The 17,737-nt window shown below is 32.8% G+C and overlaps 1 protein-coding gene across 1 annotated transcript in view; it reads right to left on the reverse strand.

Moving 5' to 3' along the window:
- LOC129000470 (uncharacterized) overlaps positions 1-17,737 on the reverse strand; it is an 88,676-nt gene that overhangs the window by 15,023 nt on the left and 55,916 nt on the right. Inside the window, exons 34-43 of the mRNA XM_054427433.1 lie at positions 15,490-15,528; positions 14,221-14,271; positions 12,865-12,903; positions 12,087-12,137; positions 10,303-10,353; positions 9,521-9,571; positions 9,090-9,122; positions 6,493-6,544; positions 5,486-5,532; positions 2,961-3,014 (exon numbers count right to left, since the gene is read on the reverse strand). Of these exons, the coding sequence (XP_054283408.1) occupies positions 2,961-3,014; positions 5,486-5,532; positions 6,493-6,544; positions 9,090-9,122; positions 9,521-9,571; positions 10,303-10,353; positions 12,087-12,137; positions 12,865-12,903; positions 14,221-14,271; positions 15,490-15,528 (468 nt within the window). The remainder of the gene's footprint in view (positions 1-2,960; positions 3,015-5,485; positions 5,533-6,492; positions 6,545-9,089; positions 9,123-9,520; positions 9,572-10,302; positions 10,354-12,086; positions 12,138-12,864; positions 12,904-14,220; positions 14,272-15,489; positions 15,529-17,737) is intronic.

The following is a 17,737-nucleotide window of genomic DNA, read 5'->3' on the forward strand; positions in this document are numbered from 1 at the left end:
AAACGAAAAACGTGGGGTGCATGCAATAGATCATTTACAATTACCTTCTCCTATTGAACTAACGTATTATTATCAATTATGCACCCCACGTTTTTCGTTTGAAATCTTACAAGTATTTATACTCTCCAAATATTCATAAATTATTTTCTACTTTTTAGTGCGTTTAAAAACGTTTAGTTTTAAAAAGTTTTGTTTTTTATTTATAAAAATTATATTTATATTATATATGAATATTATAATATGAATATAATATATTATATTTATTAAAATATTCATTTTCTACTTTTTAGTTTTTAATGTGTGTGGATGTTAAATCTATTTCAAGCATCTTTATCAGATTAAGACAGAGGCATGTGGGAATTCTAAGGTTTATTTGAGTTCCTTTTCATATAATTATGTATTAAGATTGAATGTATAGCCTACCTACTAACTAAAAATATATCAATCTATTTAATTTATTGTTTACTATATAGAATACTAAATAAATAACAATTGAAATTATTAACAAACACCTTTATATCTGCAATCAGATTGTTTATCTTTAATTTGAAATTTTTGTTTGTATAAAGAATCTCTTGGGAGCATAACCTGTACCTCTTAACCTCTGCTCTTCGAACTGTCAAATTTAAGTATTTACAGCTGACTTAAATTAATTGATATATTTACATTCTTTCAAAATGTAAACATGGACAATTTGGAAGCCCATGGGATGTATCCCAAGGGAAATATGAAAATTAAATGATATATTATTGCATTGTCATCCATTTGTGAGCTATGTTTCAAATTTCAAGTCTCTAGCTCATTGGGAACTTTGTTTAAAACTGACATCAAAATTTGTAGGAAAGCGAGCTAATAAAAACAAGCCCATGGGGCGTAGTCCAAGGGAAATCTGAAAATTAAATGACATAATATTGCATTGTCATCCTTTTGTGAGCTATATTTTAAGTTTCAAGTTTCAAGTCTCTAGCTCATCGGGAAGTATCAAAATTTGCGAGAAAGCAAATTAATAAAAACAAGCCCATGGGGCGTAGCCCAAGGGAAATATAAAAATTAAATGATATAATATTGTATTGTCATCCGTTTGTGAGCTATGTTTCAAGTTTCAAGTATCTAGCTCATCGGGAAATTAGTATAAAATTGATTGCAAAATTTGTACCGGACAAGAAAGCGAGCTAATAAAAACGTTTTAAAATAGTGATGTGTTGGTCATGAAAATGATTCTCGCAACCACCGGTTCTAAGGAAAAGTAGCAGTACCAAAAACCAACGTTTACAATTAGTTAAGAACTATAGTACTTCCAACCAATAAAAAGCGTTAATCAAGTCACAAGGTTATTAATCTCCTGTGGTTTTTTATTTTCTCACAAAATGTTATCAGAAATCAAAGTTATTTCCGATTAATTGCATATAAACAACTTTTAATGTAAACATATCGGTGAAAGTTTGAAGAAACAACCTTTATTCACATCCGGACAACGGTTCTTTATTTAATAGATAATAGAATAGATTCCTACCTATTCTATAAAAAAAATATTAGTACAGTTAACCTTTGATAGTTCGACACTCCTTGTAGTTCGACATGGGCTGAGCTATTTTGTCAAGTGATATTTATTTATGGTTACTATTGTGATGTGCGCTGTATTGAACATTCATTTGTCATTTAACTTATTGTTGACTTGAAACTTAACTAATGAACAGTGAAATTGTTAAGCTTTTTGTATTTAATAAATTAGGGTTATTTCTATATAAGACTTGTGTTTTAACTTTCCTGTGTATTAAACTCCATTTACTCCCTATAGTTCGACATTTCGATAGTTCGACATCCCTTAAGTCCACAAAGTGTCGAACTATCGAGGTTCCACTGTATATCTATTATCTAACAAGAGATGGCCCAGGCCTATTGGCGGTATGGTCCAGCGATTCCAGAACATAGCGGTGAGTAGAAACCGAAAGTGACACTTTGGAAAAGCAAGTTTAACAGCATCCGTAAACCTCTGTTACGAACACAACAACATCGAAAAGATCTTCCGAGATCGCAGCAACATCCATCATCACCCACTGCAGTTGTGATTATTTACTTTACAATTTACAAAACTGTCATTGAAGCGCCGTCAATGAGTGGAAACCTTGTTTATAAGCCATTGGTGACGATGATTAAAAAATGTAAGTTTCCCAGCCCTTATACAACACTGATTTACGGTCTTTTTCTCAGTTATCAAAACTCACAATTTGATTCACACAGAATCTCCGGTTTCCGACCTGGATGATGCCTAGTTATTTAATTTAATTTACAGTTACACATTACTTCCCTCACATTCATTCATCAATTGGGAAAACCTTCTTCAGGAAAGGTCCATACTTTATACTTATGACTAGTAAATTGATAAGTTTGGTTAAACAATTGTAAATAATAAACATGATAACTCTATAACTATCACCCAGTGATGCGCAACATATTTTTTTCATGAAGTGGTATAAAAGGTAGGAAAACACTGATTTAGAGTAACTCTCCTTGTGTCACAACTCTCAAGTCTCCACCAGAAAATTGTACAGCTTTGAACATTATTACGTGCTTGTACTCTTAATGAGGAGTTCATTGATTGATATGATTAAATAGTTGCACTATAGCTGCATTTGGCATTTGGTTGGATAAATTAAGCCGTCTTTGGAAGTTTCACCTAAATACTGTTATTGAATTCATTCTAAAACTAACAGAATTATTAAGATCACACCAAAAATTTGGAACTGTAGTTGTTGCAAGCAGAGTGAGTTTGTCTGAAAACGATTTTGAAATATATTATGAAATAGAATAGAATGCAAACATGTCAAAACATGATTTTATGAAATTGCGATTTACGTTACATTTTAGTTAGGCCATTTTTTATTTGTTTCTACAGTATCTCAGTTTTTGTAACCACATTTTAAAGTGTCTTATTATAACAGACACATTATTTTACATACTTGTATATATTGTTTTCTATTTCTTCTTGCGATCTTGGCTGCACTGGCAAAGAGCTGAAAAATAATAAGAACTGAAAAACACAACCTAAGTGCTTGTAAAAGTAATTTTTGAAATGTCTATAAAATGTAACCCCATCAAACTAACACTTGTAAACCTCTCATCACATTGTAAAATCTGAAGCTTCATTTTTTTAAACTGGTTTGTGTTGGTGTCACTGAGCGCTAGTGTCAACAAATGTTTGGGTTAATTTTTGTGCTTTACTTTTTGATAATATCATCAGAGGACAAGCTATAATTTATAATTACAGTCTTATCTGGACACCTTTTAACCGGACATTGGTTTAACCGGACTACACTCGGCGGAAGTGACATCTCTTTAACCAGACAATGTTTATCAGCACATTGGTTTAACTGGACTAGATCGGCAGGAAGTGGGCAGTACTGAAACGACTGTTCTCGTGGGAAATATTTGAGACCAGTGAACTAGTGTCTAAATACAATGCTCTCCTAAATTTAAGTCGAATATCACAGTGAACATTCCGTTTTAACAAGTTTTTGGGGACGTCGGTTTAACTGGAAAACCCGTTATTAGGACTAGCCTCGGTCCCGAGGAGTCCGGATAAGAGGGAGTCTACTGTATTTTGTTGAACTAGTTTTGAAATAACGAGAAACAAATTGTAAACCAAAACACACCACTAGAGGCACTGGACGGAACTAACATTGAAATAATCATCAGCTGATCCATAAGGTTGACAAATCTATTACGAGAGTATGTTTAGTCTATGATTCTACTTTGATTCCATCACTTTAGTTATAGCGTCTCAGGTTCCTGGTCAGAAACCCATGAGAACCTCTTCTTCAAAGGAGTGGGGGGCGTGACGTCACTCTCTTCTCTTTAGGGAACACAATTACCGCAACGATACGAAGTGCAGCCATTGGTGTTCATGGCGCAGTGGATACCATGGCTCGGCTGATGTTCATGAGGTAGCCAGATCGAGTCCCACCGGTGACATAACCTTTTTGTCAATGTGATTACTACTTCTACACTGTACATCTTTTTTTAGAATTTGAGGCATTTATAATTTTATTTTATGATCAATATTTTTTTTTTATTAGTAAACCTTCATTAGATTTTTATCTACAGTAGACTCCCTCTTATCCGGACACCTTTTAACCGGATTATACTCGGAGAAAATTACATCTCTTTAACCGGACAATTGTTATCAGCACATAAGTTTAACCAGACTCGATCGGTAGGAAATGGGTGGTACTGAAACGATTGTTCTCATGGGAATGATTTGAGACCAGTGATCACGTGTCTAAATACAATGCTCTCATCAATTTAAGTCATATACTGTATACAGTATGCATTTAAACGGTCCGTTTTAACAAGTTTTTGGGGACGTCAGTTAAACCGGTAAAACCATTATCCGGACTGGCCTTGGTCCCAAGGAGTCCGGATAAGAGGGAATCTACTGTAATATATATTTTATATTATCAGAAAGTTTGGTTGGTTAGGTTAGGTTATGGGGGATTAGTTTTATAATTGAAAATTATAAAATTAATTTTATAATTTTTCTTAAATCGACGTGAGGGGCTCTCCCACAATCCCCCACTCCTTCGCAGAAGAGGTTCTCATCGGTTTCTGGCCAGGACCCTGAGACGCTAGTTCACTTAGTAACCAGTAAAAAATCAAATTTTCATCAATACAATCCCTCAAGTAAATTCTCTTACCATTCCAGCACTGCAGATAAGCTCTTTTAGCGAATTTCCCTATAGGTAAGTAGCTATTACCGTAGGTGGCATGGTAAGACCTGGAGCCGGGAGGGATATACTTTTTCATTTTGATGTCCCTAGAGGCCAAAAACACTATTCGTTGAAATTTTTATATACGGTATGTTTATATATATACAGTATATATATATATACATACATCCGTGACTGCGATAACATGAGTAATTTTTCTCCAATTTTGATAAAATTTGGTTTGAAGATGTAAGGTGGGTTAAACTCAAATGAGTTTGCGAACCAGCATGATCAGACCATGGGAACAGGGTTTTACAGGGGGTTTTATGGGGTAAAAAAATGGTTTTTCTCATTTTTGACCCTCAAATTACAAAATTTCAGAATTTATCTTAGACCATTTAAGGATCTTAAAAAAATAAATAATTTAGTATACCAAAGTGTTTTTGTACGGTTATTAGTTACGGAGAAAATAAAAAAAAAAAATGCAAATTTTAAATTCAAATGATATTCTTATCGTAAAATGTTGTAGTTTGCTTGATCAAACTTGGCTAATTTATTTATTTTATAGTAAGCTACTAAAATTTTACTAAAAACCATACTTTATTAGCCTCCCTGAAGCAGCAAACCTAGGTAATTGTTGAACCTAGTTATTTAAATAGATTCAATTTGAAATCAATTCAGGCAAATGGGAATTCGCTTAGTCTGCAGGTTTGCTTTGACGGGGGTATTTGAATTATTATGACAGTACAGTTACCTCATACTAATGGCATTACACTTACATTTTTATACCTTGATAAAACAGCTTTTTTTTCTCCTTCAGTGTATCCTTGCAAAAAATAAAGTTAAATTTCAAATGAAAATAATGTTAGTGGTAAGTGCCACTGAGTCACCATGTATGACTAAAAGTTTGTGGCAGGCAGATAAAACTGACTATAAAATCTGTAAAAAATGTTAAATTAGAATTACAGAACCTATTGCGTAGAGGGTACCAACGTGCTATTTCAAAACTAATTTAAGTCCCTTAATTTAGATGTTAAAGAATAAAATAATATACATAGTGTAAGAGAATAGGTGCAAAATTGTAAATATGAAATTAATATATTATATTAATTTTGAAATTGAAACAACTGTTACTGGTACTCTTGATATCCCTAATAATTCACTTAAGTAATCTACTAAATAAATAAGATTAATCAGTTTTTCAGTTTCATAGCAAAGGTTTTCAGTTTTCATTATGTCATAAGCAATGTAATTGCCATTCAACAATACAAAATATTGTTATCTTCAATATATAAACTGAACTAACTGAAACATTAAAATTTTTGTTTTGTTTTTTAACTACACTTGTAACAAAACGTCTTGAATTAAATTAGCACTGGTTTATGGTCGGTGCTTTGATTGGTCGGTTATGGCGGGTGCTTTGAAGGAAAGTCCAAACCACCCTCAACCGTCCAATGGTCGAAATGCCAACACCCTTGGTCTAAGATAAGAAAGGGAGGAAGAAAGACCTCCTGTCGTGACTCTACGCATGTCCCGTCTAGTTGTCCAATCCACCTGACCGCGATACTAGTGACCACGCATGTGTAAATATAGACTATAACGTTAGTGATAAAAAGAAAACTTAAGAAGGCTCCTAAGGATGCCACTCAAGCTGTTGAAATACACACGGTGACATAAACATCTTACCTAATCAAGAAAACTGGCAACAAAAACAAAGGTACCTAATCTAATATAATTTTAGTTCTTTGAAAAATCTTAATATTCTCAATTGAGGGAGGTACAAGTACCTTTTGACTGTTGATGAACACAGGGTTGATTTCCCCTTTCTCCAATGGAACCTGAGAACAGAAAATTAAACTTAATAAGAAATCATTTTCTAATAAAAAATGCAGGCCTGCATGGAGCCAAATTCCTAGGATTTTAGACCCCATGGGGCTTACATGTAGTGCATTAATAATTTTCTTGGATTCCGATATTATGCATATAAATGTCTGCCAACAGTCCTGAAAGTGGAGATCCCATGGCAAGTCCTTCTTTTTGTATGTAGTATGATGAATTAAATTTGAAATAATTTTGACTCGTTGCAATTTTTGTAAGTTTTACTATATCTTCTATTTCATTTTTCGACAAGGTTTTGCTTTGGGTTAATGTTTCTTTAAGAATCTTAATAGTTGGTAAAATAGGAATGTTGGTATATATGTTTTTTACATCGAAAGATAAAAATAAAGAATTTTGAGGAATGTCTTTGTCTTTTATTTTGTTTATCAAATCAAGAGTATTTATTACGCTATAATCGTGTTCATTAATGATGTTTAGTTTTATTTTGCGTTGTAAGTATCCACATAATTTATACGTAGGTGCACTCATGAAGTTAACAATTGGTCTTATGGGGATTTCTTCTTTATGTATTTTTGGTTGACCACGTAATGTTGGTGACTGTGGTTTTATCATTTTTATTTGATTCTTTATAACTTTAGGGATGCTTTTACATTTATTAATAGCTTCGTTTGTGGTTTTAGTAAATTCAGTTGTTGTAATTAATAAAAGAGCCAAAAAAGATAACAACCAAGTTGTAACATCAAAATATGAAAACTCCGGTATTTATAAAATTAAATGTTCAGATTGTGAAAAGTATTACATTGGACAGACAGGAAGGTCGTTCAATTGTAGATATAAAGAACATGTACAAGCATTTAAATCAAAGAATGTGACTAGTATGAAAAGTAATGTAGCAGAACACATGCTTAATGAGAATCATAAATTCACTAAAATAGAAACAGATATGACAGTTTTGGACTATGGATCAAAAGGAAATAAATTAGATACAAAAGAATAATATCATATATACTGCAGCTACAAGAATGATCCAACAAATATAATCAATACAATGCAAGTTAAGAAACAAAATCCTATATGTGAAAACATTTTAAAATTAAAGAATATTTAACACAAACATCAAGAGGAGGATAAATTAAACAACCATAATAAATTTTTTTATATATATATATGACAAAATTCCATGACCAAAGATTATTTTACTATACATTTTAAGAAAAAAGAATAATCATATGTAAAGATCATCACATGATGTTTATTTGTTAATTAATTTGTTTGTGTTTGAAGTGAGGTTAAATGTTACTCTTGTAAATGGCCTAAAGCGCGAAACATGTAGAGATTTAAAAATAAAAATAATTTCAGGGTACTGAGTTAATATGCTTTCTTCATTATTTATAATAGTAGCCATCTAAACAATTGTATATATATATACATCCGTGAACGCGATAACTTGAGTAATTTTTGTCCGATTTTGATGAAATTTGGTTTAAAGGTGTAAAGTGGGATAAACTTGAATGAGTTTGCGAACCAGCACGATCGAACCATGGGAACGGGGCTTTACGGGGGGTTTTATGGGGTAAAAATTGGTTTTTCTCACTTTTGACCCTCAAAACACAAAATTTCCCGATTTCTCTTTTAGACCTTTTTAAAGAGCTTAAAAAAAAAAATTTAGTATATAAAAGTATTTTTGTTTGATTATTAGTAACGGAGAAAATTTAAAAAATTGTAAATTTAAAATTCCCATGTTATTCTTATGGAGAATATTGTCAAATGTTGTAGTTTGCTTGTTTATGGATATATTTTGATCAAACTTGGCAAATTTATTTATTTTGTACTAAGCTATTAATATTTTACTCAAAAACACACTTTATTAGTTTCCTTGTAGCAGCAAACCTAGGTACTCGTTAAACCTAATGTTATTAAAATATATTTAACTGAAAATCAATTCAGACAAATGGAAATTCGCTTAGTCGGCAGGTTTGCTGCGGCGGGGGTATTTTATGTTGAACAGAAACAAATCTAGCGATAAATTTATCCAATGGGATGCCTTTACTATACACTAATTTTATTAAACCTTTACAAAAGGAGCATAAACTTAGAAATAATAACTGGGTCCGATCGGAGTGCTAATTTAGCGGTTTTGACCGATAACTAAGCTTATCTCAACACACCTTTATTTGCCTTTTCATATTTGACGAAGACGATTTCCGATATTTCAATCAGGAAAGCCTTTTTATCATCATTAACCAAAAGACCAAACAATATTTATTCACAAACAGTTTGCTGCCTTTAGCCGAGTTAAACCTCTGGATTGGTTCAAATTACTTATTGAAAATAACAGCAACAAAATCAAACAATAACACCAAACAACAAACTGTTTCACACAAAAGATATGTTGTACTCGGATATCTATTCTGACACATAGGTAATTTGATTCTGAGTTTGTTTAAATATTACAATAATTTGTTATACATTTGAGCCATTTAGGGACTTATGTCCCTACAAGCCACTAGTATAATTTAATTTCCAGAGACAAAAAATACTTACCTTGTGAAGCTGATTGTTGTTAGCTCCAAAGACCTGAAAAAAACTTTGAATTAAATTAATTGAAATTTTTTATGAAAATCTAGTATTTCTGTAAAACAATGTCAAGCCCTCTAACAAATTTTACTTCTTTTTAAAGACTAAGAGAATTATTAAATATTTTGTTTAACACTTTTTTTTGTAAAAAAAAATAATGTTTGTTTCTTGAAATTGTTGAGCAACCACTTCTTCAGCAACGGTACTGGATATGGTGTCCAGATGATTAAAACCACAACTATGGTAAAAAAAAACATTTAAGAAAAAAGGCTGCTTTTGGCTTAAACCAGACAATTAATTTTCCTGGCTAGATAGACTAAGAGAATTTGACGATCTATTATCATACACTACTAATTATTCAACACTGTAACGAAACATAGCCTACTATTTAAACTTACATTAGTCAACTGAAGAAGATGTGGATTTAATGCTTCTGAATCTTTTCCCATCTGTAAAGGAAAGAATTATTTCAATAAAAACTGATTATGTAAATAAAGTATTAAAATATTGTGCTACTACATTACCTAACAGCTCTACTAAATATGCGTGTCAAACTACATATTTGGATGGTAAAATTATCCATCAGCTTCGCTTCAATGTCTTGGATATCACCGATTTTTCAACTTTATGACTGTCTAAACACTGACACACCAAGGTAAGGATGAATGAGACAGTTTGTTACTAACCAAGACTAAGACAGAGAACAACAAAGAGAGTTTGATATGTTTTGCACTGCCAAGTACAAATACAAAATAAGCTAGTAACAAATAATACTTATGAATAAATACGATTGAAATCTAAATTTGAAATTGAGGGAAACTATTAATGGATACTAAGTTGGTGTCCATTCTGTTGGAGGAAATTGCAAACAAGTTGTCCATATCAGCACAATTAATTGCAAACTAAGTCAATGTAAACGTAAACTGACATTAACATTTACTGAAATAAAATTGTTAAAACTGAGGAAAAAGGTAACAATTGCTTGGGCATATTAGTGTAGTGAATTTGATTTTAGTGACCAAGTAAACAGCATATTTTTGTTATCTATTGTTGTCAAGTCACAGTGTTTCTCACATTGTTTTAGGTACATTGACTCTTAAATTTACTACTTGCACATCCCTAAAATAAATCCTTTGATTTTTCAGGAAGTAGCTTACTGAAAACTTTAATCGTTACTCACATTTTGATGCTGTGACAAGAGAGGATCTAGGTTTTCTTTCTGCCTCTCTACCTTTAGAACAGTGATAACATTATTGTGTATTGTTATTGCATTTAGTATGTATGGAATAGATTTTAGTGTCAACAGAATATTGAATGAATATAGTGCTTTGGTTTAATGGTATTAATATTGGCCAAACCTATAGTCAATACAACACAACAAATAGGCTAAACCTGTAGTCATTTTCATTAATTATAACCACATTGATAAATTACAGCTAGGACCGAGGTAAAAAAATAAATTAACTTTAAACATTCAAAGCAAAAAAAATTTAAACACTACAATATGCTTTACATGAAAACGTTATGCCTCTCAGGGAATTAATTCTGAACAGAAAAAATGTTAAGTTTGTTATCCTCGTAGGCACTTGAATCTTTAAGAGCACATCTCTGGCTTTGAGTTTAATATCATAAGACCTATTGGTAGGAGGGTCATCCACGAAGTAACTGTCGCCTGGGCGGCGTGGTGCGCTAAGTAGGAATTATGGAGTTAGCACCAGTCTCACATCGGCGTGCGCAGCTGTTCAGTACGCTTCTAGCTGTGCTAGAGAGAGCATCGTACAATCGCACATTCTGTTGTTATAACCTAAAAACACGCGCCGCCATGGATTACCCCGCCAAGTATGTGCGAGGTGTAGTCAGATTTCTGTAGTCGAAGAATCACTTAGCAGCTGAAATTCATCATGAATTGTGGGCCGAAACGTTATGAGTGAATGTGTAGTCCGTCAAGGTCAATCCGTCAATAGTCCGTAAAAAAAAGAAAGGACGAACGTTCATTATAAAGATCATCAGAGTGGTAGGCCTTATCTCGTTACTGATGACTTGGTGAACGAGAATATTCGTGAGAACCGGCGCTGTAGAATATCACAACTTTCCGATCATTTCCCTGAAATTTCTCGAAGTGACTGACAACTTGGCTATCACAAGTTTTGTGCTCGTTGGATTCCTACAGTGTTTAATGACGGTCACAAAACGAAAAGAATGAGTTCGGCCATAGACGTTCTCATTCAATAAGACGTTGAAGGAGAAACTTTTTTGGACAGGATCGTTACCGGAGGGTGGAGATGATTCCATTTTTTAAAAATGAACCCATTGGCGGACTTCACCTTTACTCCTAACCTTTGGACCATGTAAGTAGGCAATTCACAGTGAATTTAAGCTGCTGTGTGATTCTTCAACTCAGAAATCTGATTACACCACACACTTCATACTCGACGGAATAATCTATGGCGGCGAACATGTTTTTAGGTTATAACCACAGAACGCGCGATAGTAGAATGCTCTCTCTAGCATAGCTAAAAGCACACACAGAACGACTGCGCATATCGATGTGAGAATGACAGCGCTAACTCCACTACTTAGCATGCCACGCCCAGGCGGCAGTTACTTCGTGGATGACCCTCATATATATGGGGAAAGAATTATTTTCAGGGGAAACCATTATCTTGTTCCAGGGGTGAAAGGAAAAGGCCCTCCTGCACAGACGAATTAGTTCAAAACATGATTGATGGTTATTTCAAAGCAGGGGTTTCCTTGAAAAACACCTTTAAAACATGCTTTTTTATTTCAATCTATTTAAACCCATATAGAGCATTGTGATTGTGATCTTAAAATTTATTATCTCAGGATAACTTTGTTCACAATGCTCCCTTCCCTGCGGGTGCTCATGGTTACCTAAGATACGACATTTTAAACGAGTTCACTAATTTTAGATTAGATGTACATAGCCCCTAACTGTACACTCACATATTTTTTTAAATCCGTATGAATCTCTTTTTCAGGTTTGTTGAGAGAACTCTGTAAACATAAAATAAGAAATAATCTTTTGTTAAAATTTACCTCTATTTATCAAACAAAATGGAGAAACACTACATAGTACGTTATCATTACTTAAAAAAAAATATTACTCTTCTAATCATTGTGACAAGCTTGTCATATTTGTGACTAACTGGCAAATTATTACTGATACATTTTTATGCTTGTAATATAATCCCTTTTTATTGCAATGTAAGCTTTCCTACACAAATAAATATCATAAAGTTTGATAGCTTAGAAGAGTTTAATTTTTTAAGATGATCAAACAAACCTTAATAATATATTTCATAACAAGAGTAGAAAGTGAGTCATTACATATTTGAGACCATGTTTGAAATGCGAGATTTATCGAGCACTTTAAATGGTCGAGAATATGTATAGACCTACTTTCACTCGTGTTTTGAACGTTACTTTTCGTTACACTACAAATAATAACTATTTTCTTCATTACAAAACTCATAGAATTTACTTTCGGTAGTAAACAATAGACAGCTGTTAAAAATATGATGTTTCGCAGGTTGTAAACACATAACGAAAACAGCTCAACTTATAGTAGTGTAGTGAAAAAATGTCTACAGACCTACCTAAACAATATAAAAAGCTGAATTGATTTGTGGTTGTTTACAAGGTTACAAAAGTAACACTAACTATTATTATTTCATTGACTTATTAATAAAATAAGCATAACAGACAAATTGTGAAAACTTACTTTTTGAGCTGATGGAGGTACAAGGTTTACTTTGAACATCTGTAAAAAATATAGAAAATGTCAAAAACTTATACTTTAACAGTAAAAAATATTAATAAATGTCCTTGTGTAAACCTCAACTGTCAGGTGATCCTTGTAGTAGTAAACACTTGTTTTAGTTATTTTTTACTTTCATGATGTTAGCCTCCGAATCACTTTAGTTAATTAATAAATTAGTTAATAACTCACTTTTGTTAATAAATGGTTTAAATACCTTAACTGTCAGGTGATCCTTGGAGTAGTAATACACTGCTGCAGTTTCAGCCCTCAGGGGGCTTTCTTCAGGTGTCAAAGGGAGTCAAAAGTTTTCATTCATACAAAATCCTCACATTGAAATTACGAGATAAAAAAATGGACACAATCACGAATATATAACTAGCTCCCCGCACGCATCGTGCATCAATGCCGGTACCAATGAAAAATGTTTGTGACTCTTACAAGTGTATTCGTTTTTATGATTGTGTTCCTGTCCGTTTTTTTGTTCTCGTAGTTTCAATGTGACAATTTCGTATGAATGAAAACTTTTGACTTCCTTTGACACATGAAGAAAGCCCTCTTGAGGGCTGAAACTGCAGTAGTGTATTACTACTACAAGAATCACCTAAGACAGAATCACTCAAGGCAGTTAAGGTATTTAAACCATTTATTAACTAAAGTGAGTTATTAACTAATTTATTAATTAACTACAGTGACTCGGAGGCTAACATTATGAAAGTAAAAAATTACTACAATATTATCCTATATAACAGTAAAATCCCCAATTAACCGAAAAAAGGGGGAAAGCGGTTTTGGATAAGCTACTATTTTTGTTTAATCAATGGTAGGAATTTAAAGGCTCTGTCTATTCAAGAGCTCCACAACAGTAGATTTATAATTATTTTAGCTGCTGTAGACACAAAATCTATTTCTTAAAACAATATAATGTTGTTCTCGCTGTGTGAGATATGTGTCTTCCTCTGTTCCGTTCTGTAGGCCAAGCTGGACTAACTACTTACACCACGGCGGACAATTCCTGCTGTCTAAGGTAATTTTCTAATTGATTTAAATTTTTTGTATGGTTTTGGTTTAACAGAGTGGAATTAAAAGAGTTTTAGTGTAATTTGAAATGGTTTGTCACCTGACAAAAACTTTTATTAAAAAAATAAATTTAACACAATAACGTTTTAAAATAAAACTTATAACATTTTAGATAGTTACGTTTGAACCAATATCATTGAAAAGGTTTGCAAATGAAACATAAGAAGAAAAGTTTTTTTTATAAAACAATTTGTTCTATTAATCAGGAAATGTATATTTTAGTAAACTGAAACAACTTACATTAGAAAAGTTGATTAGAAATGGATTCAAAGCTTCTTTGTGTTTCCCAACCTGAAAAACAGAATCTACACTGAAGATACGAGTATAGAGGACAATGTGCATTACAGACTATTTTTATTTAAACCTCGTGGGTAAATGTGCAATAAATTAATATTTTTCATCACTCCTTAACGAAAGCAACTATTTTCGATAACAGCTGACATTAATGAAAGTAGTCGTTTCCCAAGCTCTAATTTAGAGCGAGGGAAAATCGATCAGCTGATTTTCCCTCGCTCTAAATTTACTTTCCCTCGCTCTCAATTAGTTCTCCATTTATTCACTACGCGCGCTAGTGTTTTGATACGGTTTAATTTAATGATTTTAATCAGCTGTATGTATTTTTTAAAGTTGTATTATTATTTTATTTTGATGTTTAAACAAAATTTATTAAGAAATATACGTAGGTTTCTTTTTAAAAGGTTTTATTTTATTTTGATGTTCAATCAAATTAATTGAGAAATAAAATTGTTTTAATATTACTGAGGTCTGATATTCTGTGTTTGTGTATTTTTGCGTCGTGATGAAAAGTATCGTTCATAACTCGTACCGAAGGTTATTATCCGGCACTTGCTCCATTATTCCCGTCCTCGGCTTCGCCTCGTACGTGAAAATAGCTCTCACATACTCGGCTTCGCCTCGCACGTGAAATTGGGGTTCCCTGTGTTCGGCTTCGCCTCACACAAAAACTTGAGCGCGCGACGGAAAATGCCACTTTCGGTCCTAGTAATGAAATATACTATTACCTTGAAAAGTTAAAAATGACTAGCTGGGTAGTAAAGGACCTCCTGAAATTGTGCTTTGTAGCAACAGGCCACTAGGGAATATAGAAACAAAAAATCTACATATTTACAGCTCTCTATAAAAATGTTATCAACCAAAGAGGGTTTAATAACCATACAACTAAGATTATTATTTGTATTGTATTACACCTATATTTACTTTCCCTACTACTTTTCTAGCGGTTTCCCACTATTAGGCGGCAATTAGCCTCATCATAGTAGCCAATAACAATGTGGAGGGAATTGACGCTCCCGCCAAGTCAGGTTTCTGTGGAAAGGAGGTCCACTTATATTTGAGTTGGTTTACTAATGTTTATGGAAACATGTTTAGATGTAATATATGTATGAAGGGGTAGAAGGAGTTTGGATTTGCCTGTAAAATTAAATTTTTTGCTTAACACATTTAATTTGCTTACATGGAGGTTATTCTTAAAAACTGTGAAATACTTACATAATCTTTTGCACTGGAATGTAGTTTATGTTCATTAGACTGAAATGAAAAAAATATATAAGTATATTAAACGGGTTTGCATCCAGAGGAAATTGTGACCTAAGGATAACCATGATTTACTGGTTTTAAAAGGGAAATTAATTTCTTAAAGGTTGATTTAACAACTTTTCTAATCAAACGTAAAGTTACAGGACTAGTTAATGTCTACAATTAAAACCTAGGATATCCTACACAGATGTATGTTCATGTGAGTATACTTATTTTTATTTACACATTCAGACATCAATCCTATATAGGCTAGGCCTTTTAGACTTTTACCTGGGCAAAATTAATAACAAAGCAAAACCAACTGGAATGTATTAGGCATGCTTCCCTTAACATTTTGTGAAAATTCCCAACTTTTCCCACTGTAGCAAAATCCGCCATCTTGTAAAATGGCGGACAATCTGTAAAACACTGCAAGGTTCCACTTAAAAACTTATTGTTCCCAAACCATTCCATCTAGAAAAGTCTAATTAGTCTTAGATTCTTCGGCATAATATTATCTACAAGAAAATACCATATTAAATAATAGTAATATGATTGTTAATAGTGAAAAAAACAAATTAAACTTTAAAATATGTAAAAAAAATAAGACATATTCTTACTTTTTGGGGGTTTTCGCCATTATTATTGAGTAAATGCAAATTTTACCTGCAACAAACATGTAGAGCTTTAAATTCCGCTTCATTTCCATATATAATATAACAATGTTTGAGCATTATTGACGTAAACGGCGAGTGTCAAAGTACACTCTCATGTAACGCACCTGTGGGACCAAAATGCATATAGTGTGGTTGTATGGTTGTATAAAGTGGCAGAATACTTCAGTTCTGGCGGGGAACATGCAACTTGAGGTGGTAGCATAGTATAGAAGTCATTGAACGTAAAACTGCCCAGACCCCAACTTTTAAGGACCTCGGTCGTCCGTAATGACGTCATCAAGATGGCGGCTGTAAAAGGATGCTGGGTCGCCATGAATCGGTTATAACACCCAATTGCCTGAACCGATTTTAATGAAATTTGGCATACAAGTGCTTGAATACATTGTCTCAGCCCAGGTTGTCAATGGTCGAGTTTGATTAAATCGTTTCAAAATGGCGGCCGTTAATAATTAAAATAATACAAATGTTTCGGTTTTTTGTGTTTTCAACTCCTTCCAGAGATCTGCATCAACATATTAATTTTCCTTGCAATCACAGGTTGTGATGCCGTCTCTAAATTTCATGGAATTGGCAAAATACCCCCACCACAGCAAACCTGCAGACTTAAGTGAGTTTCTATTTGCCTGATTTGATTTTAAATTAAATCTATTTCAGTAACATTCGTTTTCATGAGTACCGGTACCTAGGTTTGCTGCTACAGGGAGAGTTATAAAGTGAGTTTTTATTAATATAATAATAGCTTAGTTTAAAATAAATAAATTTGCCTATTTTCATCAAAATATATCTCCAACCAAGAAAACTAAAACAGTTTATTTATTATCCGTAAGAATAATTTTAAATTTACAATTCTTTGAATTATCTCCGTAACCAATACCCGTACAAAAATACATCAGTATACTAAATTATTTATTTGCCTAAGCTCTTCAAAATTTTTTAGAGATAAATTAGGGATTTATATGTTTTGATGGTCAAAAATTAGAAAAACCAATTTTCACCCCATAAATCCCCCCAACCACCCCGTTCCCATGGTCCGGTCAAGCTGGTTCGTGAACTTAATTGAAAAAACGTAGGTTTACGCGTTTGTACAAAATTTATCGAAATCTGGTCATTTTTTGTGTGATTTATTGGGCTAATGGACACACACATAAACAGGGTGTTCAAAAACACCTACATACCAATTATAGGGAAAATAATTACCTTGGTCCAATTCAAAATTTCAAAATGGCGGGCATTTTAATTTTTTAAATCAAAGTTACTGAAAATGGCAGATTTTATGAAAAAGTGTCAAGAAAACTTTTGGTTAGCATTTGAATTTCCTATCAAACTACTTCCAGTTCAAAACGATTGAATAAAAATAATTTAAATATTAAGACTTTTAGTTGTAAATTTAAGAAAACCTGGCTAGCTTAGCCTCATTCCAACTATATTTACAACTAAAAATCGTGATATATCAGTCATTTCTCTTAAGATTTTTTGAACTTGGTATCGTTTGATAGGGAATTTTAAATGTTAAACAGAAGTGTCCTTGACACTTTTTCATAAAA

The sequence above is a fragment of the Macrosteles quadrilineatus genome, unplaced genomic scaffold, assembly GCF_028750875.1.
Source record: "Macrosteles quadrilineatus isolate MER2022 unplaced genomic scaffold, UCM_ALF_1.0 Scaffold_8__2_contigs__length_117827958, whole genome shotgun sequence".
Classification (NCBI taxonomy): domain Eukaryota; kingdom Metazoa; phylum Arthropoda; class Insecta; order Hemiptera; family Cicadellidae; genus Macrosteles; species Macrosteles quadrilineatus.